The following is a 17,584-nucleotide window of genomic DNA, read 5'->3' as shown; positions in this document are numbered from 1 at the left end:
ATCTAAAAAAGAATAAAATCTATGCATTTCTGAATGTAAACTCCTTGAAGACAGGGCCTATTTTTCTTTATCATTTTGCAAGTCAATGTTTTTATTCATAATAGGTGTTTAATAAATTCCTTTTGATTTAAATGAAATTGAATCTTCCAAGTCTGGAATATAAATAGTAATATACCTATTAAATCCAACTACACTTGATAGCCAGTACAACTGATGTTTTTCATCCATTTTAATTTCTGTCATGAATTGTTTGTCTGGTCTCCTTTAGATAAGCATATATTTCACCAAGGAAGCCCTGTGATGTTTGGTAGCTTGAAGCAAAAACACAGTATCAGTCACAAATGGGAGTACCTGTAGAACTTCAGCATTATTAGAGAATCCCTCTTTCTTCCAAATCTTGCACAGGACATCTGCAGTGATAGCAGCAAACAATGTGGAAGAATACACATTTCTTGTTTTGTGATTCACTTGATGTGAATAATCAGAGGACCATTAAGCATCATTGGTTGCATTCAATAAGAAATATCATATAATTTAAATGCATCCAAGAAAGGCCCGTATTGGAGGAGAATCTTTGAGGTTTCCTCCTGAGTCAAATGAAATTTTGTCTTTTTTTTTTTTTTTCCGGGGCAGTGGTAGTTAAGTGACTTAGCCAAGGTCACACAGCTAATAAGTGTCAAGTGTCTGAGGCTGGAATTGAACTCAGGTACTCCTGAATCCAGGGCTGGGGCTTTATCCACTGTACCATCTAGCTGCCACCCAATTTCTTCTTTCAATTCAATAAATTCAGCAAGAACTAACAAAATGAGACCTATACCTTTTAGACAATTAGTGACAATAAAGATGTAGTCTACTATGGCTTTTGTTTTCCCAAAAGCCTACTTCTTTTTTTCTCATATTTTCATCAAGGATTCCCTCAATATGTGTACTGATCGTTATTATGATTAATAATTTGGTTGGTGGTGGTTTTCTTTCATATGTGTTTTTGAAGACAAAAATAGTAGACATTAATTTTTTCTGGTAAAATAGGAACTTTAGAACAAAGAATGTAACAACATTGTGTGTTAAAATTGAATAGTACTTTTAGAGTAAGGAATATTAGAAAATGGAATATTCATTTTCACCAAACTACTCCTCCAATGTCTACTTGAAGCATAGATGTCACCCTGCTTTCACAGAGATTGTGCCAGAAGAGCATGGCTTCCAGCCAGAAAGATTTTGATTCCTGTTGTCTAAAAACCAATCTAATTAAATTCCAAAGGGCTTCATCCCAGATTAGTTGCAGGGTGATAGTATAGTGGAAAAAGCATTGCTCTGGAGACACAGGTCTTTTTGCAGTCATTTCAGGCATGTCTGAATCTTTATGACCTCATTTGGGATTTTCTTGGCAAAGACACCAGAGAAGTTTGATGTTTTGTTCTCCAGCTCATTTTACAGATGAGGAAACTGAGGCAAAGTGACTTGCCCAGGGTAACACAGCTAGGAAGTTTCTGAGGCTGGATTTGAGCTCAGGTCTTCCTGACTCCAGGATCATAGCTCTTGCCATTTCACCACTTTGGGTTCATGCCCTGTCTTTCTTTTGTTTTTGTTTGTTTTCTAACTATGAACCTTTAGATAAGTCATTGAACATCTTTGGGCTTTAGTTTCCTCATCATCAAAATGAATGAGTAAATCCAGATGGTCTCTGAAATCCTTTGGGTTTTACATTTATTATCCTGTAGTGCATTTTTTCAGGATAATGTACATTTTCAAAGACTGTTTGCAATGCTAAAGAGAGGATGCAGTTTACATAGTTTGAAGGGGTATCAATACAAATAAAATAATTGACCTTTTAAGTTTTGAATAAAAGGATTTTTTGTTCTGCATTCTCTAGAATGAGCCTTAGACATTATCTAGGTTACCTACCCCACCCTTCATTTTGCTGATGAGGAAACAGAAAAAATGGCATGACTAAGGAAGATCACAAAACAATGTGGTGACAGACTCTGACCTAGAAGCTATATCTAAGGAATATCAACATATGACCCATAGTTTCATTGATGATAATATTTTAATAGTCTATGAGTCTGTGCCAAAGAATACTAATAGCATAAATGAATGCAACACTAAAGCATTTCTAAAAGAAATCTGGCAAGCCCAGAAGTCACAGAGATCTCTTAAATAGTAATTATTATTTTATATTGATATTGCATTAAGATCTTCCTTTCTATAAAACTATTCAAGCATTTTATTATATTTTTTATTCTTGTTAATTTTTAGTACAATCTGTTCAATTGGGAGTGTTAAGAGTTTATATTTCAGATCCTTTTCTGCTACTTTCTATGTACAGTGGAAAAGAAGAATTTTGCACAAATTTAATACTGATCATTTAGAGCAGGGCTTCTTCAACTTTTTCCACTTGTGACCAACCTCTTTTTACCTGAGAAATTTTTACATTACCCCAGGTATGCAGGTATAAGTATATAATAGGTATACAAATCAAACATTTACTACCAAATTTTTCGCAGACCCCCACATTGTTACACAATCCTATATGGGGTTGAGACCCACAGTTTAAGAAGCTTTGATTTAGAGAAATAAAGAAAATAACACATCAAGACTACTACTAAAAAAAAAAAACAAAAACAAAACTACAAAACAAAACCCCCTAACCTTTTCAGTTGTATAATTTGACAAAAATTTACTCATCTGTAGGTTCCCTTTTGGATCCTATTTTTGAGTAGTGTGGGCCAAGACCAGTCACTTGATCTTTCATTATTTAATCTGCCTCATCTATAGAAAAGAGATTCAGTTCTAAAAACATTAAGTATGTACAGTATAAAGAACACTTTGAGGAAGGTAAGGTAAAGAAGATGCATAGTCTCTGCCTTCAATGAGCTTATTGTTTAGTATTAGGGGCTAATCATTCTAGTACTGTATACATCATGTTACTGTTGTGAGAAAAGAAAGGGTTTTTTAAACCTTAAATCTCTATATAAATGTAAGCTAGTATTTATATTATAATTTAAGCAAAACCAATAGAGAGAGGGAAATGATTTATTCAAGATCACATAATTCAATTCTCTGCTTAGCTTCTTTTCATTATGTACCTACAATTTGCTATATGGCTGAAGTCAATTTTACAGAATAAGCTTGGTGCCACCTAAAAAGCTGGGTGTCATGCTACCTCCCTTACAAGTATCTTCAGGACAATGAGTATGGGACACCCAGTTAATCCAGGTACTTTTCTTTTGTTTCTTCTAGAGATGTCAGGAACAGCAGCAGACATCTCCTTGGTACACTGGCGGCAGCAGTGGCTAGAAAATGGCACCCTCTATTTCCATGTCTCCATGGGCAGTGCTGGGCAGCTGTCAAGGGCCACCCCTCCCACTCTCCAAGAGCCCTCAGAGATCGTGGATGAGCAGATGCACATTCTGCATATTTCTGTGATGGTGAGTTATTGGGGAAGGAGGGAAGGAAGCCAGGAGTTAAGTCAGAAGGCTCATTGCCATGGGTGGCTGAATCGTAGGTAGGGTGAGGAGATGGAACTTAGATGCTTGCTGATGGTAAAATGGTTCAATTGTGTGAGGGGATGTGGTTTTGATAAGCCAAAGGTCATTTGAGTTTCTTAATATCACTCAGGCTGATATGGAGTCACCTGTTCATGGTGATAAACTAATGTGTTTCATACAGAAAACTGAAAACATTCTAATGTCTTAGCTTTGACTGAGGTCAAAGGGGAAATCTGTTTATTATTTGAAACATGCTCTGCTCAGAGCTTATAACCTGCCCTAGCAGTAGACTTGGCTCTTTGATGGAATTTCATAGGATCACGAAACATCAGAGTTGGAAAGGAATTTAAAACTCTTTAAATTCTGTAACATAGAACACAGAGTTGGGAAAGAGCTTATAGTTAGAACATAAATTTCACAATATTGGTTCTTTAAGAAAGTTAGAACATAGACTATTAGATAACAGAGTTTCAAAGTTTAAAGGATCATAGATTTAGAGCTGGAAGGGGCCTTAGAAATGATCAATTCTGACCCGTTCATTTTACACATGGAAAAACCGAGGCACAGAGGTGTTAGGTGACTCTCTCAGGGGCAAAAACCTAATAAGTATGAGTCAGAATTATAACTCAAGTTTTCTTGACTGAAAACCTAGTCCTCTATTCCTCTATCCATTCTACTGTGCTCTCAGTTGAAAGGAACCATTTGGCCTTTCTCATCTTCATTAATCCATGAATTTCATTTTCGTTGGTCTATCACTCTTCAGGAAATCGTGCTTGTTTCATACATCCAGAGTTCATTGTTGTGAGCTCAGATCATAGACTTCCTTAGAATGGATCATATCAATTGCATTGCACTTAGCATAAAAAATACAAGATATAGAAAGGAATTTAATGTGTTTTGGAAGATATCTAATAAATGCCATTTTACATTTCAAAATATTGTCCCACATATTATTTCAGTAGAGTCTCAAAATCATTCCCTCTTGGCTATTGTGTACCTTCTTCAAATGAGAAAAAACAAAGCACAGAGAAGTCAAATGATGCATTAAGGGTACTACAGCACAGGAACCCAGATTTCCAGACCCCTTAACCTATGTCCTTGGTGTGTTCCCTCTTCTCACCTTTAAATCCTCTACATTTAAATGTTTGGGTTTGTCCTGAAGCAGGGGATGTGTTCATCCTCTTTAAGAAATACTCACACCCCAGTCAGACAGCAACTTTAATTTTGAACTTAAAGTATGCAGATTACATGAGGAAACAAATCAAGGTCCTTTGTGTTATTTAAGAAGTATACACGATATAGTTGCGTGTGTGAATAGCATATCTCTCTCTCTCTCTCTCTCTCTCCATATATGTGTGTGTGTGTGTGTGTGTGTGTGTGTGTGTGTGTATGTATGCCTATGTCTGTATCTAGGTTTATCTCTCTCTATAATATATATTCAACAACACAACCCATTTGTGTATATATATAAATATATATGTTCATCTACATATATGTTTATATGGATATTTTTATATCAAATTATGCAGTTAAGCTTCATGCCAAATGAAAGGGTATATGTTTTGTAACATGAACATATTATAAGCATATGATATCACAATGAATCACTGTTGATTTTCTCCAAATGGAGTTAGTTACATTTAGAGCTAACAAATAGGTGAAGCTGTTCTCTGGTACTTTTCCTATGGAACTTTAAAGGTACACTAGACATAGCAGTAAACCAGGACTCAGGAAGACCTGAGTTCAAATGTGGCCTCACACACTCACTACCTGTGTTGCCCTGGACAGGTCACTTAACCTTTGTCTACCTCAGTTTCCTTATCTGTAAAATGGGGATAATAATAGCACTTGCCTCCCAGGATTGTTGTCAGGATAAGATGAGATAGTATTTGTCAAATGCTTAGCACAATGTCTAGCACATGGTAAATGCTTAATAAATTCATATTTGCTTTCCCTTCCCTTTCTCTTGGTCCTGATTTCCTTCTCTTCCATTCCCATCCTAACCCCTAAGGCCACCAGTGCCCTCTCCTTTTTTCCCCCCAATGAGATCTTTTATTATAGTATCTGTCCTTTCAATTAGACTCCTTCATCAAAATTTGCCTGTTGTATACCCTAGCTCATCAGGTCGTGAGCAGTATAATATAATGTGAATCAATATAATATGATGTAGTAGAAGAAAGACTGGACTGGACGTGAACAGGTCTAGGTTATTTCTAATCTTGCTCTTATAACTAACTAACCATATGAATCTGGGCAATTTAGTTCTCTGGGTTTCCATTTCCTCATCTGAAAAATTATGGGCTTGTAATTAGATGTTTTCTAGGGTCCCTTCCAGCTCTAATATTCTATATCCTAACATTCTGTGACTTTATTATTTATATCTCACATACTTATTAAAGGACTTGAGGCATCTTGCACTTAATTAAATAATGAAACATAACACGTTTGAATATAAAGTAGAATGAAAACCATCCAAAGGAAGCAGACAGAATAGATGTTTTCAGGCACCTAAAAATAGTTTCCAAGTGTCACTTCAGTTGATGAACCGATGAGATTACAGCCTTTGGGCAATGAATCTGATTCTAAATCAGGGTAACTATATATGTTTTCTCAGGTTCCTTGCTTTGGTAGAGTGATGGGAAGAGTGAGATACCACTGCTGACAAAATCCTGTTGGCTTTGACAACATACTGTTGTAAATACTATAACTTTTGTCACATGACTGCCAAGGTCAATCTAGCTAATGCCATGTTTGATCAACCCCCATTACTGTTCTTTCCAGCTTGGGTTCTATTACCAAGTGAAGGAAGTGAGTGCAGCTGCCATGGCCAGGGCAAAGAACTATGTGCAACTGGTTCAAGGAACATATTGGACTCTCCTATTCTAGGGATGCTGATAATTAAGAGAAGTACAGAAAAGTAGAACTTCTAGCATTGTCCTTGTTATAATTCTTTGCTCTACTTCTATTGTAGAGATCTTTCTCTGGGAAGAAGGAAGAACTAGGAAATCCAGTCAAACCTATTTGACATAGGACATTATGAATGGGGCGGGGGGGGGGGTCTGTTGCTCCCAGTGACTGTCTCTGGATATCTCTGTGTTGCATGAAAAGAGTGCTATATTTGTGAATTAGAGAATCTGAGTTTGAATTACTACTTTTCCACTGATTGTGTGACTTTTAGCAAATCATTGGATCTCTCTTGACCTCAGTGTCTTTATTTATAAAATTCTAAATGCTATTATGAATTTCCCTGGGTAAGTTATATATGTTGATTGAACCAAGCTGCTTAAAGACTTGTATGCAGAAGACACTTTGATGGGTCTGGATATGATAAACTGTGTTATAAGGTCAGTGATAACTGTGTCCTTTGGGGAAAAAAGCCCTTTGTGTTAATAATAAAAGAATAAATTTAGAGCTAGGGAGACATTAATTGCCATCTGGTATAATCCCCTCATTCCACAGATTAGAAAATTGAGGCCAACAGATGTTAAATGAGTTATCCAAGACTATACAAATAGTAACTAGTAAAAATTTTGCTTGAATCCAGGTCTTCTGACTCTAAATTCAATCTTGGGTAGCCTATATCCCACTGCCTCTTTGCTCTTTGGGGCTTTTCTGTGTTGAAGGTCTCAGTACCTTGATAAGTGATGATGTGGGGAGCAAGGTTGGAGATAAGAAAAGGAAAAGCACTCTTTTTTCTCTTTGGCAGAGATGCTATGGATATAATCTTCTTTTAGGAACAGCTACATAGTCTCTCCAAACATGGGAATACTCCTGGGCTATTGGAATGGAAGCAGAGTGGGTATTTAGGGTTTGTGAGGTTGAAAGTAGGGAATTTTTAATGTAAAGGCCAGATGTATCTCATTGCACTATTAAATTCCAGAAGGCAGGAATCTGCTGCCTGCTGAATTCCCCAAGCAATTCTGAGAAGTCATGTGGCCCAATTTTGTCATTTTATAGATGAGGAAACAGGGGCTTTGGGAGAGGAAATGACCTGCCCAAGGTCACCAAATTCTACTCCCCAGACTCAGAGTCTAATATGCTTTCTCCTATAAAGCCCTATGATTCTATGCATGAGGCTCTAGAAGACCTAGAAGAACATCTCCCCCAAAAATAGATGGATAATCCATGGAGGATTCAGGGCAGGGACAAGAATCCATGGACAGTATTGGATGAAAAGTCATTGATGGGTTGTAATCTGATGGATAGAGTACCTGTACCCCAGAGATCATTTGTTATTAAAGAAAGTGCCTTTTGAAGCTTTATCTTCTGTAATCTCTTACCCTGTAAGGCAAACCACTTCTGTTTTCTGAGCCTCAATTACTTCATTTATAAAATGGGAATGATGATACCTGAACTACTTGATTCTCAGAATTGAAAATGCTTGGCAAACCTCAGAGTGCCATAGAAAGGTGGATGTGTACATTTGTATATTTAATTTGGAAGAGAGATGCACAGATAGACAAGGGTTCATTTTATCAACTAGCAAACCCTAAAAAGAACCAGAGAGCGATGAACTAAGAGGTACAAAGATCAGCGTGGGCTGAAAGAGAAGGCATAGACATCTGCCTGCAGAGAGCGAATATCACCGAGCCCAGAGGATAGTTTCTGGAAGACCTTAGTTCCCCTGCAGACAGGGTTGTTGGAAGAAAAGGGGAGGGAAGGCAGAAATGCAGTGCAGAACTGAATGGAAGGGAAGAGGGGATGAGAAGGCCAGGGAGCTCTGGAGATGCTGCAGTGCAGAGCTAAGCAGGGCAACAAAGTCTGTATGTGTGTGCACAGGGCAGGTGTTAGGAGAAAAGAGAGGCAGGGCCCAACTCACCCTACCCACAAGCATTCATCTCTTCTTCCCTGATAGCTTTCTTGTCACATCTCCTTTTAATAGACCTTTTCATCAGGATTTTCTTGGGGTTTAGGATCTCATTCAAATGCCAGTGTGTGTGTGTGTGTGTGTGTGTGTGTGTGTGTGTGTGTGTGTGTGTGTGTGTATGTGTGTGTGTTTATGTATGTGTGTGCATATGTGATTATGTATATAGAGACAGAGACGATATAGTCTACATACACACAGATTATATATACTGTAAACAGACTAAATATGTATATATATATGTATATTGTGTTTGTATATGTTAATATAAGGACAGAGAAAAGACAGTGGGAAACGAGAGAGAGGGAGGGAGGGGAGAGAGAAAGAGAGACAAAGAAAGAGAAAGAGAGAGAGAGAGAGAGAGAGAGAGAGAGAGAGAGAGAGATTGATTGAGATTGAGATCGAGACTGTCTGTTCTCTTTTTTGTAAGGAGGTCCAGAACGGGTTAGCCATTTGTATGACCACAATATCAGCAGTTGATTCTTGGGATCTGGACTGTCACATTCTCTCCAATAGCCTCTGAATTCTCTAATACTCCAACTGCACCTCTATCCTACCTAGTCATACTGTCGCCACACTTCCTCAAAGGAGGAAAAGGGTCTTATAAACTCATTCCCATAGTATAGGGAGCTACATATTATATTCCCAGAAGGATTTGTGATTAAAGAAAAAAATGATGCTCATTAAAGTGTTTGCTCCAACAAAGCCCTTCTCTGATGCCTCTTCGTGGTGTAAAGAAAACCCTGGATTCTTAAAAGCTTTAAGGGCAAAGCACAATCATGGGCAACATTTCCAATTCAAAATACTTTAAATACAAAATCAGTAATGGACTGCATTTTGACTGTCCAAATACCATTCTAGCATGATCTAGGAGGGAAGGATTTTTTGGCTCAAGCAACTCATGAAGACTGCACTGAGTTGCCAAAGGGTGGTAATCTACATCAGTAGATAGAAGTATCATCCACACTAATGGAATCACTGATGCTTGAAGTATTGATGTCAAAATGTTAAAGCCTTCTAGGTACAGTGCAAGTATTTTATCACTATTTTTAGATGAGAAAACTGAGGCTTAAGAAAGTTAAAGAACCAAGGAACTTACACGTGGTTTTACAGCTTTCATTAGAGCCCTAACTTGAAGGCTGCAGGCAGGATGCAGTTTTTGAGGCATGATGGTAATCCATGAGGAGAGATACTTTGGAGTGATTCCCTGGTGTTCATCGAAATGTAACATATTAATGAACTCTTATAGGACATGAAGCAAGACTTGGCTGATGCAATATAGTGAGGATCAGAGCCGGAACTTGAAAATCACTACTCTCCCAGCTATGCTCCCTGATTCTCCAGGATTTACCAATATGCCTAAGCTGCTCTGTTATCCTGGAATATCCATCTGCCTTTGTGACCCTCTCCTTACATTGGTGAATTCCTTCTAGAATAACTATTTTGAAGAAATGGCTGGTACAGACCAGCCATTCTTCACTCCTCTCCCAAGTAACTTCAGCTCCACATGTTGACCCTGTTTGACATGAATCTCATTAATAGAAGAAAATCTGGGATGAAGGAGCATCACCCTGAAACAGAAATAAAAGTCCATGTACTAGAACTAGCAAAGAAGATAAGAGCCAGAAAGAACCAAAGGTAACTCAATGTGGTTCCAGAAAGTCATTGCTCACAGGGTACTCACATGCCTTCTGCTTTGGGAGATGGATCCCAGGCTATTAGCTGAGGCTAAAGAGGCAATCAGCCTAGAGTAAGGAAGACTTGAATTCAATTCTATCCTCAGACACTTATTAGTTGACTGACCCTGTGCAAGTCACTTGACTTATATTTGCCTCAGTTTACTCATCTATAATACAAGGATAGCAATAGCACCTACCTCACAAGGTTGTTGTGAAAATAAGATGATTTTTTTTTGGGGGGGGGTGAGGCAATTGGGGTTAAGTGACTTGCCCAAACTCACACAGCTAGTGAGTGTCAAGTGTCTGAGGCCTGATTTGAACTCGGGTCCACCTGATTGTTGGGCTGGTGCTATATCTACTGTGCCACCTAGGTGCCCCAAAATAATATTTTCATAAAGCTCTTTGCAAACTTTAAAGTGCTACATAAATGCTTATTGATATTATTTTTTTTTGTTACAGATGATATTTATCAAGTGCTTTCAGAGTTACAAAGTGATTTAAATACAGTATAGTTTAATCCTTACACCAACCCTGTGAGGTATGTGAGGCAATTATTATAATCCCCATTTTGCAGATGAAGTAACTGAGGTTTAGAAGGGTCCAATGACTGGCCAAAAGTTGATAAAGCCATTTCTCAGGAGAACCAACATTCAGATTTAGCTCTTTTAACTCTTAAAGTCCGACTTCTCCTTTAATTGTGTGGTTGCCCCAATAGATATGATCCTTTACTTCCTCTTAGATATGGATGCTTGGAGAAAAAGATGCACTAGACTATGATAAGCATTCAGGAGAAGGTTATGGGTCTGTGATGCAATACAGGTGCTGGGTACAAAATAACTGCATTTATGTCACTGTGGTAATCATCTCTTCTGTAAAGCCACAAATACAGTCTAACAATTACCCAATTCCAACTTCTGCCACTAATGTTCCCCAGCTCAAGGGCATCTTTAATAGCAAAATAATACTTGTGTTTTTTTTTCCTTCTGTTTTTTTCCTAATCTCTCCCCAATGAGACATAATATTAATTACCGCAGTTAACAGAAATTCTGTCTCCACTAGTGCTGACATCCTCTTCATCTTGGCTCTAGCTTCCCGAAGCCATCTCCCCAATGAAAAGTTTTTTTTAATATATGCAAATTTATTATTTTACTTATTTACCTTCCCCCCTCCTTCTTTTGCACAGTCGCAAGTTGAAAAGAATCAATATTGTGTGTGTGTGCGCGTGCATGCACTGTTTTCATAATCTAGCTGTCATTTAGGGCTAATTGTGTTGTTTCCTCTTGTGTGGAAGTAAATCTTATCTGTTTTGGATTAAAATTCAATGAAGGTCATAGCAGCTCGAAAACTTACCAGGCTGCTGCAATTAATGTTCGTTTGGCTTTGATAAATTGGAACGTTCCCCACAATAGGACTGGAGTGGATTTCCGAAGCCATAATTCTTCCATTAACTCAATGATTCTGCACATGATGGAGGGCCTTGTCGCTGTTCTGTTTGTCATCTGTCACTTCAAGGATCCAGGCATATGCCTGATATGATTTATCATGATTATGGAGCCTGCTTGTGTCAAAACATTTAAAACTGCTAATTATTCTTACCCCTGTAAATTGCTGAATTAAACAAAATGTGAGGTTGTTCTCCCTACCCCCCCAACTCCCAAGCCCTATCGTTCCATTATTTAGGCTATTATAAATTCCTTCTGGGGGCTATGTGGAAATGCTTGCTTTGAGAACCATGCTTAATTATTCACTTGCTCATTCACCACACATTTATTGGGCATCTATTGTGTGGCCAACCCTGTGCCTAGTCACCATTGGGAGACACGCAGAGGTGATAGAAGTTGATGAATGACAAAACATTGATATTGGAGATATTAGTCCCAGTTCTGATCCTTTAATACCCATGAAGCCTTGAGAAAGTAACCTCACCTTTCTGTGTTTCACTAACTCATCTGTAAAATGAGGATAATTATATTGATATTTCTTATCTCATAGGGTGTCATAAGACTTAAGTGAAATAACGAAGCTGGATGGAGAGGATGTTTAGAGTGATGGACTTGATTTTAGGAAAACAGATTTAAATCCTGAGTCTCATACTTTTTTTTCATCATAAAAGTATTTTATTATTTTCAAGTTAATGTAAAGATGGTTTTCAACATTTGTTTTCATAAGATTTTTAGTTCCAAATTTTTCTCCCTCCCTTCCCTCTCCCCTCCCCAAGACAGAAAGCAATCTGATATAGGTTATATATGTATAATTACATTAAACACATTTTTGCATCAGTCATGTTGTAAAAGAAGAATCAGAACAAAAAGGAAAAGCAAAAGAGAACAAAAACAAAAGTAGAAACACTATGGTTCAATCTGCATTCAGAATCCACAGTTCTTTTTTCTGGATGTGGAGAACATCTTCCATCTTCCATCTTCCATCTTCCACTTAAGTCTTTCCAGGTTTTTCTGAAATCTGCCTGCTCGTCACAGACAACCATGGATCAGCACCTTGAAGAGCCACAGGCCACAGTGTGGCTGTGTGTGTTGTATCTACCCCATGAGGAGTAGCTGGAGTGTCCTCTCCAGGGCGCTGGCCTGGGCAGATCAATATGGAAAATAAGCTGTTGCCCATGCAGCAGGTTTTCCCTCTCTGCGACATTGGTGGATCCAAAAGAGAGGCAGAGCCAGTACAGTTTGGCACCAGTGCCACCGCAGGAGTTGCCAGAGGGATGTGATGTCCAACATCCAACTGCCTAAGGGACTCTGACTCCTGATTTTTCCTTGGGGTTAACTCCCGAAGCCTTTCCCATATATGGGTATAGCCGAAAGGCAACAGAGGTTTAAAAATCAGGGTTTCCTTCCCCTAGGTGAGTTGCCTGCCAAGGCTAAGGAGCCCCACCTGCCCGAAGCGACTGGTCTTAAGGTGCCAGTGACTTGCTTTTGCCCATTCTCCTGTTAGTGGAAACAGTTCCGCCATGAGAAGGTAAGGAGTTTGTTCAGCCTTTCCCCAATTGATGGCATCCTCTCAATTTCCAATTCTTTGACTCCACAAAGAGAGCTGCTAGAAATATTTTTGTACATGTGGGTCCCTTTGCCTCTCCTATGATCTCTTTGGAATACAGACCTAATAGTGATATTGCTACATCAAATGGTATGCACAGCTTTATAGCCCTTTGGGCATAGTTCCAAATTGTTCTCCAGAATGGTTGGATCAGTTCACAACTCCACCAACAATTCATTAGTGTTCCATTCCCCCCCCCACCCCACAGCTTCTCCAACATTTAGTATTTTCATTTCTTGTCACATTAGTCAATCTTATAGATTTGAAATGGTACCTCAGAATTGTTTTAATTTGCATTTCTCTAGTTAATAGTGATTTAGAGCATTTTTGATATGCCAGTAGATAGCTTTGATTTCTTCATCTGAAAACTGCCTGTTCATATTCTTTGACCATTTTTCAATAGGGGAATGACTTACATGAATTGATGCAAAGTGAAATGAGGAGAACCAAGAGAACATTATACACAGTAAAAACATTGTACAGTGATCACCTTTAATTGATTTAGCCTTTCTCAGCAATACAGTGATTCAAGACAATTGCAAAAGACTCATGATGGAAAATGCTATCCACATACAGAGAAAGATCTATGGAGTCTGAATGCAGATAGAAGTGCATTATTTTCATTTTCTTTATTTTTAGAGGTTTGTCCCTTTTGTTCTCTGTTCCTTCTTTCACAATATACCTAATAAGGAAATATGTTTTACATGATTGCGCAAATATAACCTGTATCAAATTGCTTCCCACCTTAAGGAAGGGGGAAGGGAAGAAGAGGAGAAAATTTGGAACTCAAAATTTTCTTTTAAACAAATGAATGTAAAAATTGTCTTTACATGTAATTGGAAAAATACTATTAAAAATAAGAAGACTTAACAATGTAACATGGCAGGTAATACAGCTAGTGGCCAGAACAGGGAAGGCCCCTGTTCTCTGCTGTGGTCAGAGTATATTTAGAATATTGCATTCAATTCTAGATCCCATATTTCAGGAAAGATACAAACTGGACTGCATTCAGAGGATAGCAATTGGGTATATTTAGCTTATGGAAGAGAATATTTTAGGATGAGAGCATCATAGCAAACATTATAAAGTTTGTAATGCACAAAAAGTATGTGCTTTTTGTTTTGATTTTAGCCTGCCCCTCCCACCCAACGTGGAAATATTAGCAATACATAGAAATTTCAGAAAAATAGCCTCAATTACAGAACCAAGAGAACATTGTACACAGTGTCAACAACATTTTGTGATGATCAACTGTGATAGACTTGACTTTTCTCAGCAATACAATGATCCAAGTCAATGCCAAAAGACTTATGATGGAAAATGCTCTCCACATTCAGAAAAATGATTATGGAGTCAGAATGCAGACTAAAGCATACTATTTTCACTTTTGTTGTTGCTTTTTTGTTACTGTTCTTGTTTGTTTTTTCTTGTAGTTTTTTCCCCTTTTGTTCTGATTAATGGGGAAAGTTGTTTAAAATGATTCTAATGTATAACCTATGTCAAATTGCTTACTGTCTTTGGGAGGGGAGAGGGAAAGGTGGGGGAGAAAAATTTGGAACTTAAAAAATAGCTTTACATGTAATTGAGAAAAATTAAAATAAATAAAAATTTTCAAGTGGTCTCAATTAAATAAAGAGATGTTTTCTAACAATTAAAATAATAAAATATAAAGATCTTCTAGTCTACAACCCTTCATATAGAGAAACTGAGGTTCAGTCTGATTAAGTGACTTCCGAAAGCCATACAAAAAGTAGCAGAGCTCAGATTTTACCTTGGGGCCTGTGACTCTACATTCAGTACTTTTTATAATATATAATATAATAATTTACAATATAAAAAAACACTGCCAGCTATCTAGAAGCAATAGAGCAAGTAGTAAGCTCCACATGACTCTAAGTCTTCCAGTAGAAGCTGAGTGGCCACTTCTCTGGTATGTTATAGTGAGGATTTTTTGTTGTACAGGTTGGACTAGATTAGAAGGCCCACCAAATTAAATGAAATAAATGAACAAAAAATCATTTATGAAATGCTTACTGTGTGCAAAGTAAGACAGTCTCTACTCTCAAGAAGCTCACATTTGAATGGAGGAGACAACACATATGGAAAGTCAGATGGGAAAGTCTCATTGTCTTTAGGGTGCCTCAGCAAAGCAGATGGTAATGCTTCTTTTCTAATGCCATTTCCAAGAAAAATCACATCACTTTCTGATGTTGAACCATTTGATGTTGCCAAGGACTATGGTGACAAGAATATTCTTTTCTGTGTCTTTGGTAACTGTGGCTATAGCACCTTCAGAAGCAGTTGCCTGTCTACATTCACTTCCACAGGAATCACTTCCTAGGATGATGACTGAGGGCCCTTGGCTAGAAGCATTGCTATTTGAGAAGTTCTTGCGTTTTGAGGTTGGGGCTGCCTGCATCAGGGTCTGAGGCTAGATTGTGAACAAGTTGATGGTGATGATTTTACTTGCCTGTCACATGCTATCTCTTGTCTCTACCTCAGTGAATCCTGCTGCTTCAGATAGGTGGGCCTGTATGCCAAACAGACGACAGTTGGTTAGCAGTTGGAGGGAATGGTTAACCTATTCTCCACAGGTTTCCCTGAAACATGGCTATGGAAACTGGAAATGAAATCTGTGATTTTGAATGGGAGGAGAAGCTCTGCCACTCCTAAGTCTCTACTTGTATCCCCATTGGTGATAACTGGTTAGCAGTTCTTGCTATTTGTGAGAAAAGTGGGTCCTTTCTTCACAATGATCTCTCCCCTGAATGATGACTGTCGGTCCTGAACTGTGAGCATGTTTAATGGTTTGGATGTGGGTGAGTGAGTAGAACTCTGCTATTCCCAAGGTGCTTAGATTCAAGATTCTGATCTGTCTCCTATAGGGGCTGAGGGCAGATGGTGGACAAGGTGATGGTGGTGGTGCATGCTAATTCCTGTCTCTCCCAAAGGATGCCCTGCTGTTTCAACTGGGCTGACTTGCCTGTTTTATGGTTGCCTCCAATTCTCAAACTCTGCAGTTCTGTGGGATTCCTCTTCAGTGTTATAGAGAAAATGTTATTTCAAAGTTTTGTTAGCTCTCTCTTCTCACTCACCTGAATATTCATTTACATAATAAACTAGTTAGAGTGAATGAGTTCCGAGGACCTATCTCTGAGATCTTGTGCTCTCATCATGCAGGATTTGCTAGTGTTTTTTTTTTTTTATGATGTTCAGAATCTCTGTAAGACTGAATCTCCAACCTACCCCCACCCCAAAGAAGATATATTTGAATGTGAGAAACTGCCAGTACCATTTTCTAGTAGTTAAGGCTTTACAATTTAACATTCAATGAATATGTCTCCATGTGGGTTCTGTCCCTTCATTGCTGCCCAGGGGAGACAATGGGGAAGAGGAAGGATTGCTTCATAGATAGGAGTAACATGGGGTTCAACTCATTGCTATAGGAGAATAACAGGGAGAGATGCATCAAGGAAGGGAGGGGGAGAAAAGAAAGCTTTGAAGGAATTCTTGAATCCAGCTTGACTGATTACTTGGGCTGCCCAGGTGTTCTGGCTTAAGTTAGGAAGGTGATCTAGGGAAAACTTTATCTAGGGGACTTTGAAGTTTGAAAAATGGTTGCCCCAGGCTGATGTAAGTCCAACAAGAAACTTTGTCATGACCTAACTCTATGAAGTAGTTACTAAAAAAAAAAAAAACAGGCAACATAATATTCCTCTGGAAGGATAAAAGTCTGCTCTGCAGAACAAGGAAGATGTTAGTTCCCCTATACTCAGCCCTATCCAGACCACATAAGGTCTAATTCTGGGCATCATGATTTTCAGAGGCATACTGAAAAAATGGAATCAGTGTTTAGTGATCAGGATAGTGATGTTAACTGGAATCAATGAAAAACAGTTGAAAGACCTGGGGATATTTACTTGGAACAGAGATGACTTGAGGGAAGCATTAATTGCTTCTTGTAAACATTCAAAGGGCTGTAATGTAGACAAGTGCTCTTATTCTGAATAGCTTTCAGAGGATGAAATTAGGACCAATGGGCTGAAGTTAATAGAGGGTCAGTTTTTGGCTCGAAATAAAAGTGGGTGGGAGAAGCAAGCTGTATGTAATAGATTAGCAACTTCATCCCAATCTTTTCTTTTGTAATTTCTATATGGAATTTTTGGCATTGGGTAACAAATTTTTAAAAAGAAACATTTGAAACATTGAAACTTTAAAATTACAATTAATAAGAGAAATTCAAATTAAGGTAACTCAGAGATTTTACCTAAAACCTATTAGATTGGCAGTGATAAAAGAAAGAAATGGAAAGTATTAATGCCAACTAATACAGAAATCATTTTATACATTTATTCCCAAGTAACTAAATTATACATATCTTTAACTCAAATATATATATAAATATATTGTATATGTATGTGTGTGTGTATATATATATATATATATATATATATATATATACCTAAAGAAGTCAATGACAGAGGGAAAAGTCATATATATAC

At 37.9% G+C, this 17,584-nt stretch overlaps 1 protein-coding gene across 3 annotated transcripts in view; it reads left to right on the top strand.

The window, feature by feature from the left end:
* ASTN2 (astrotactin 2) overlaps positions 1-17,584 on the top strand; it is a 1,144,107-nt gene that overhangs the window by 166,491 nt on the left and 960,032 nt on the right. For all 3 annotated transcript variants that reach the window (XM_043982377.1, XM_043982378.1, XM_043982376.1), the window contains exon 3: positions 3,244-3,431. In XM_043982377.1, coding sequence (XP_043838312.1) covers positions 3,244-3,431 — 188 coding nt within the window. The remainder of the gene's footprint in view (positions 1-3,243; positions 3,432-17,584) is intronic.

This window comes from Dromiciops gliroides, chromosome 2 (genome assembly GCF_019393635.1).
Source record: "Dromiciops gliroides isolate mDroGli1 chromosome 2, mDroGli1.pri, whole genome shotgun sequence".
NCBI classification, from domain to species: domain Eukaryota; kingdom Metazoa; phylum Chordata; class Mammalia; order Microbiotheria; family Microbiotheriidae; genus Dromiciops; species Dromiciops gliroides.
Note: the sequence above shows the minus strand (reverse complement) of the source record. Positions and strands in the feature narration are given on the sequence as shown.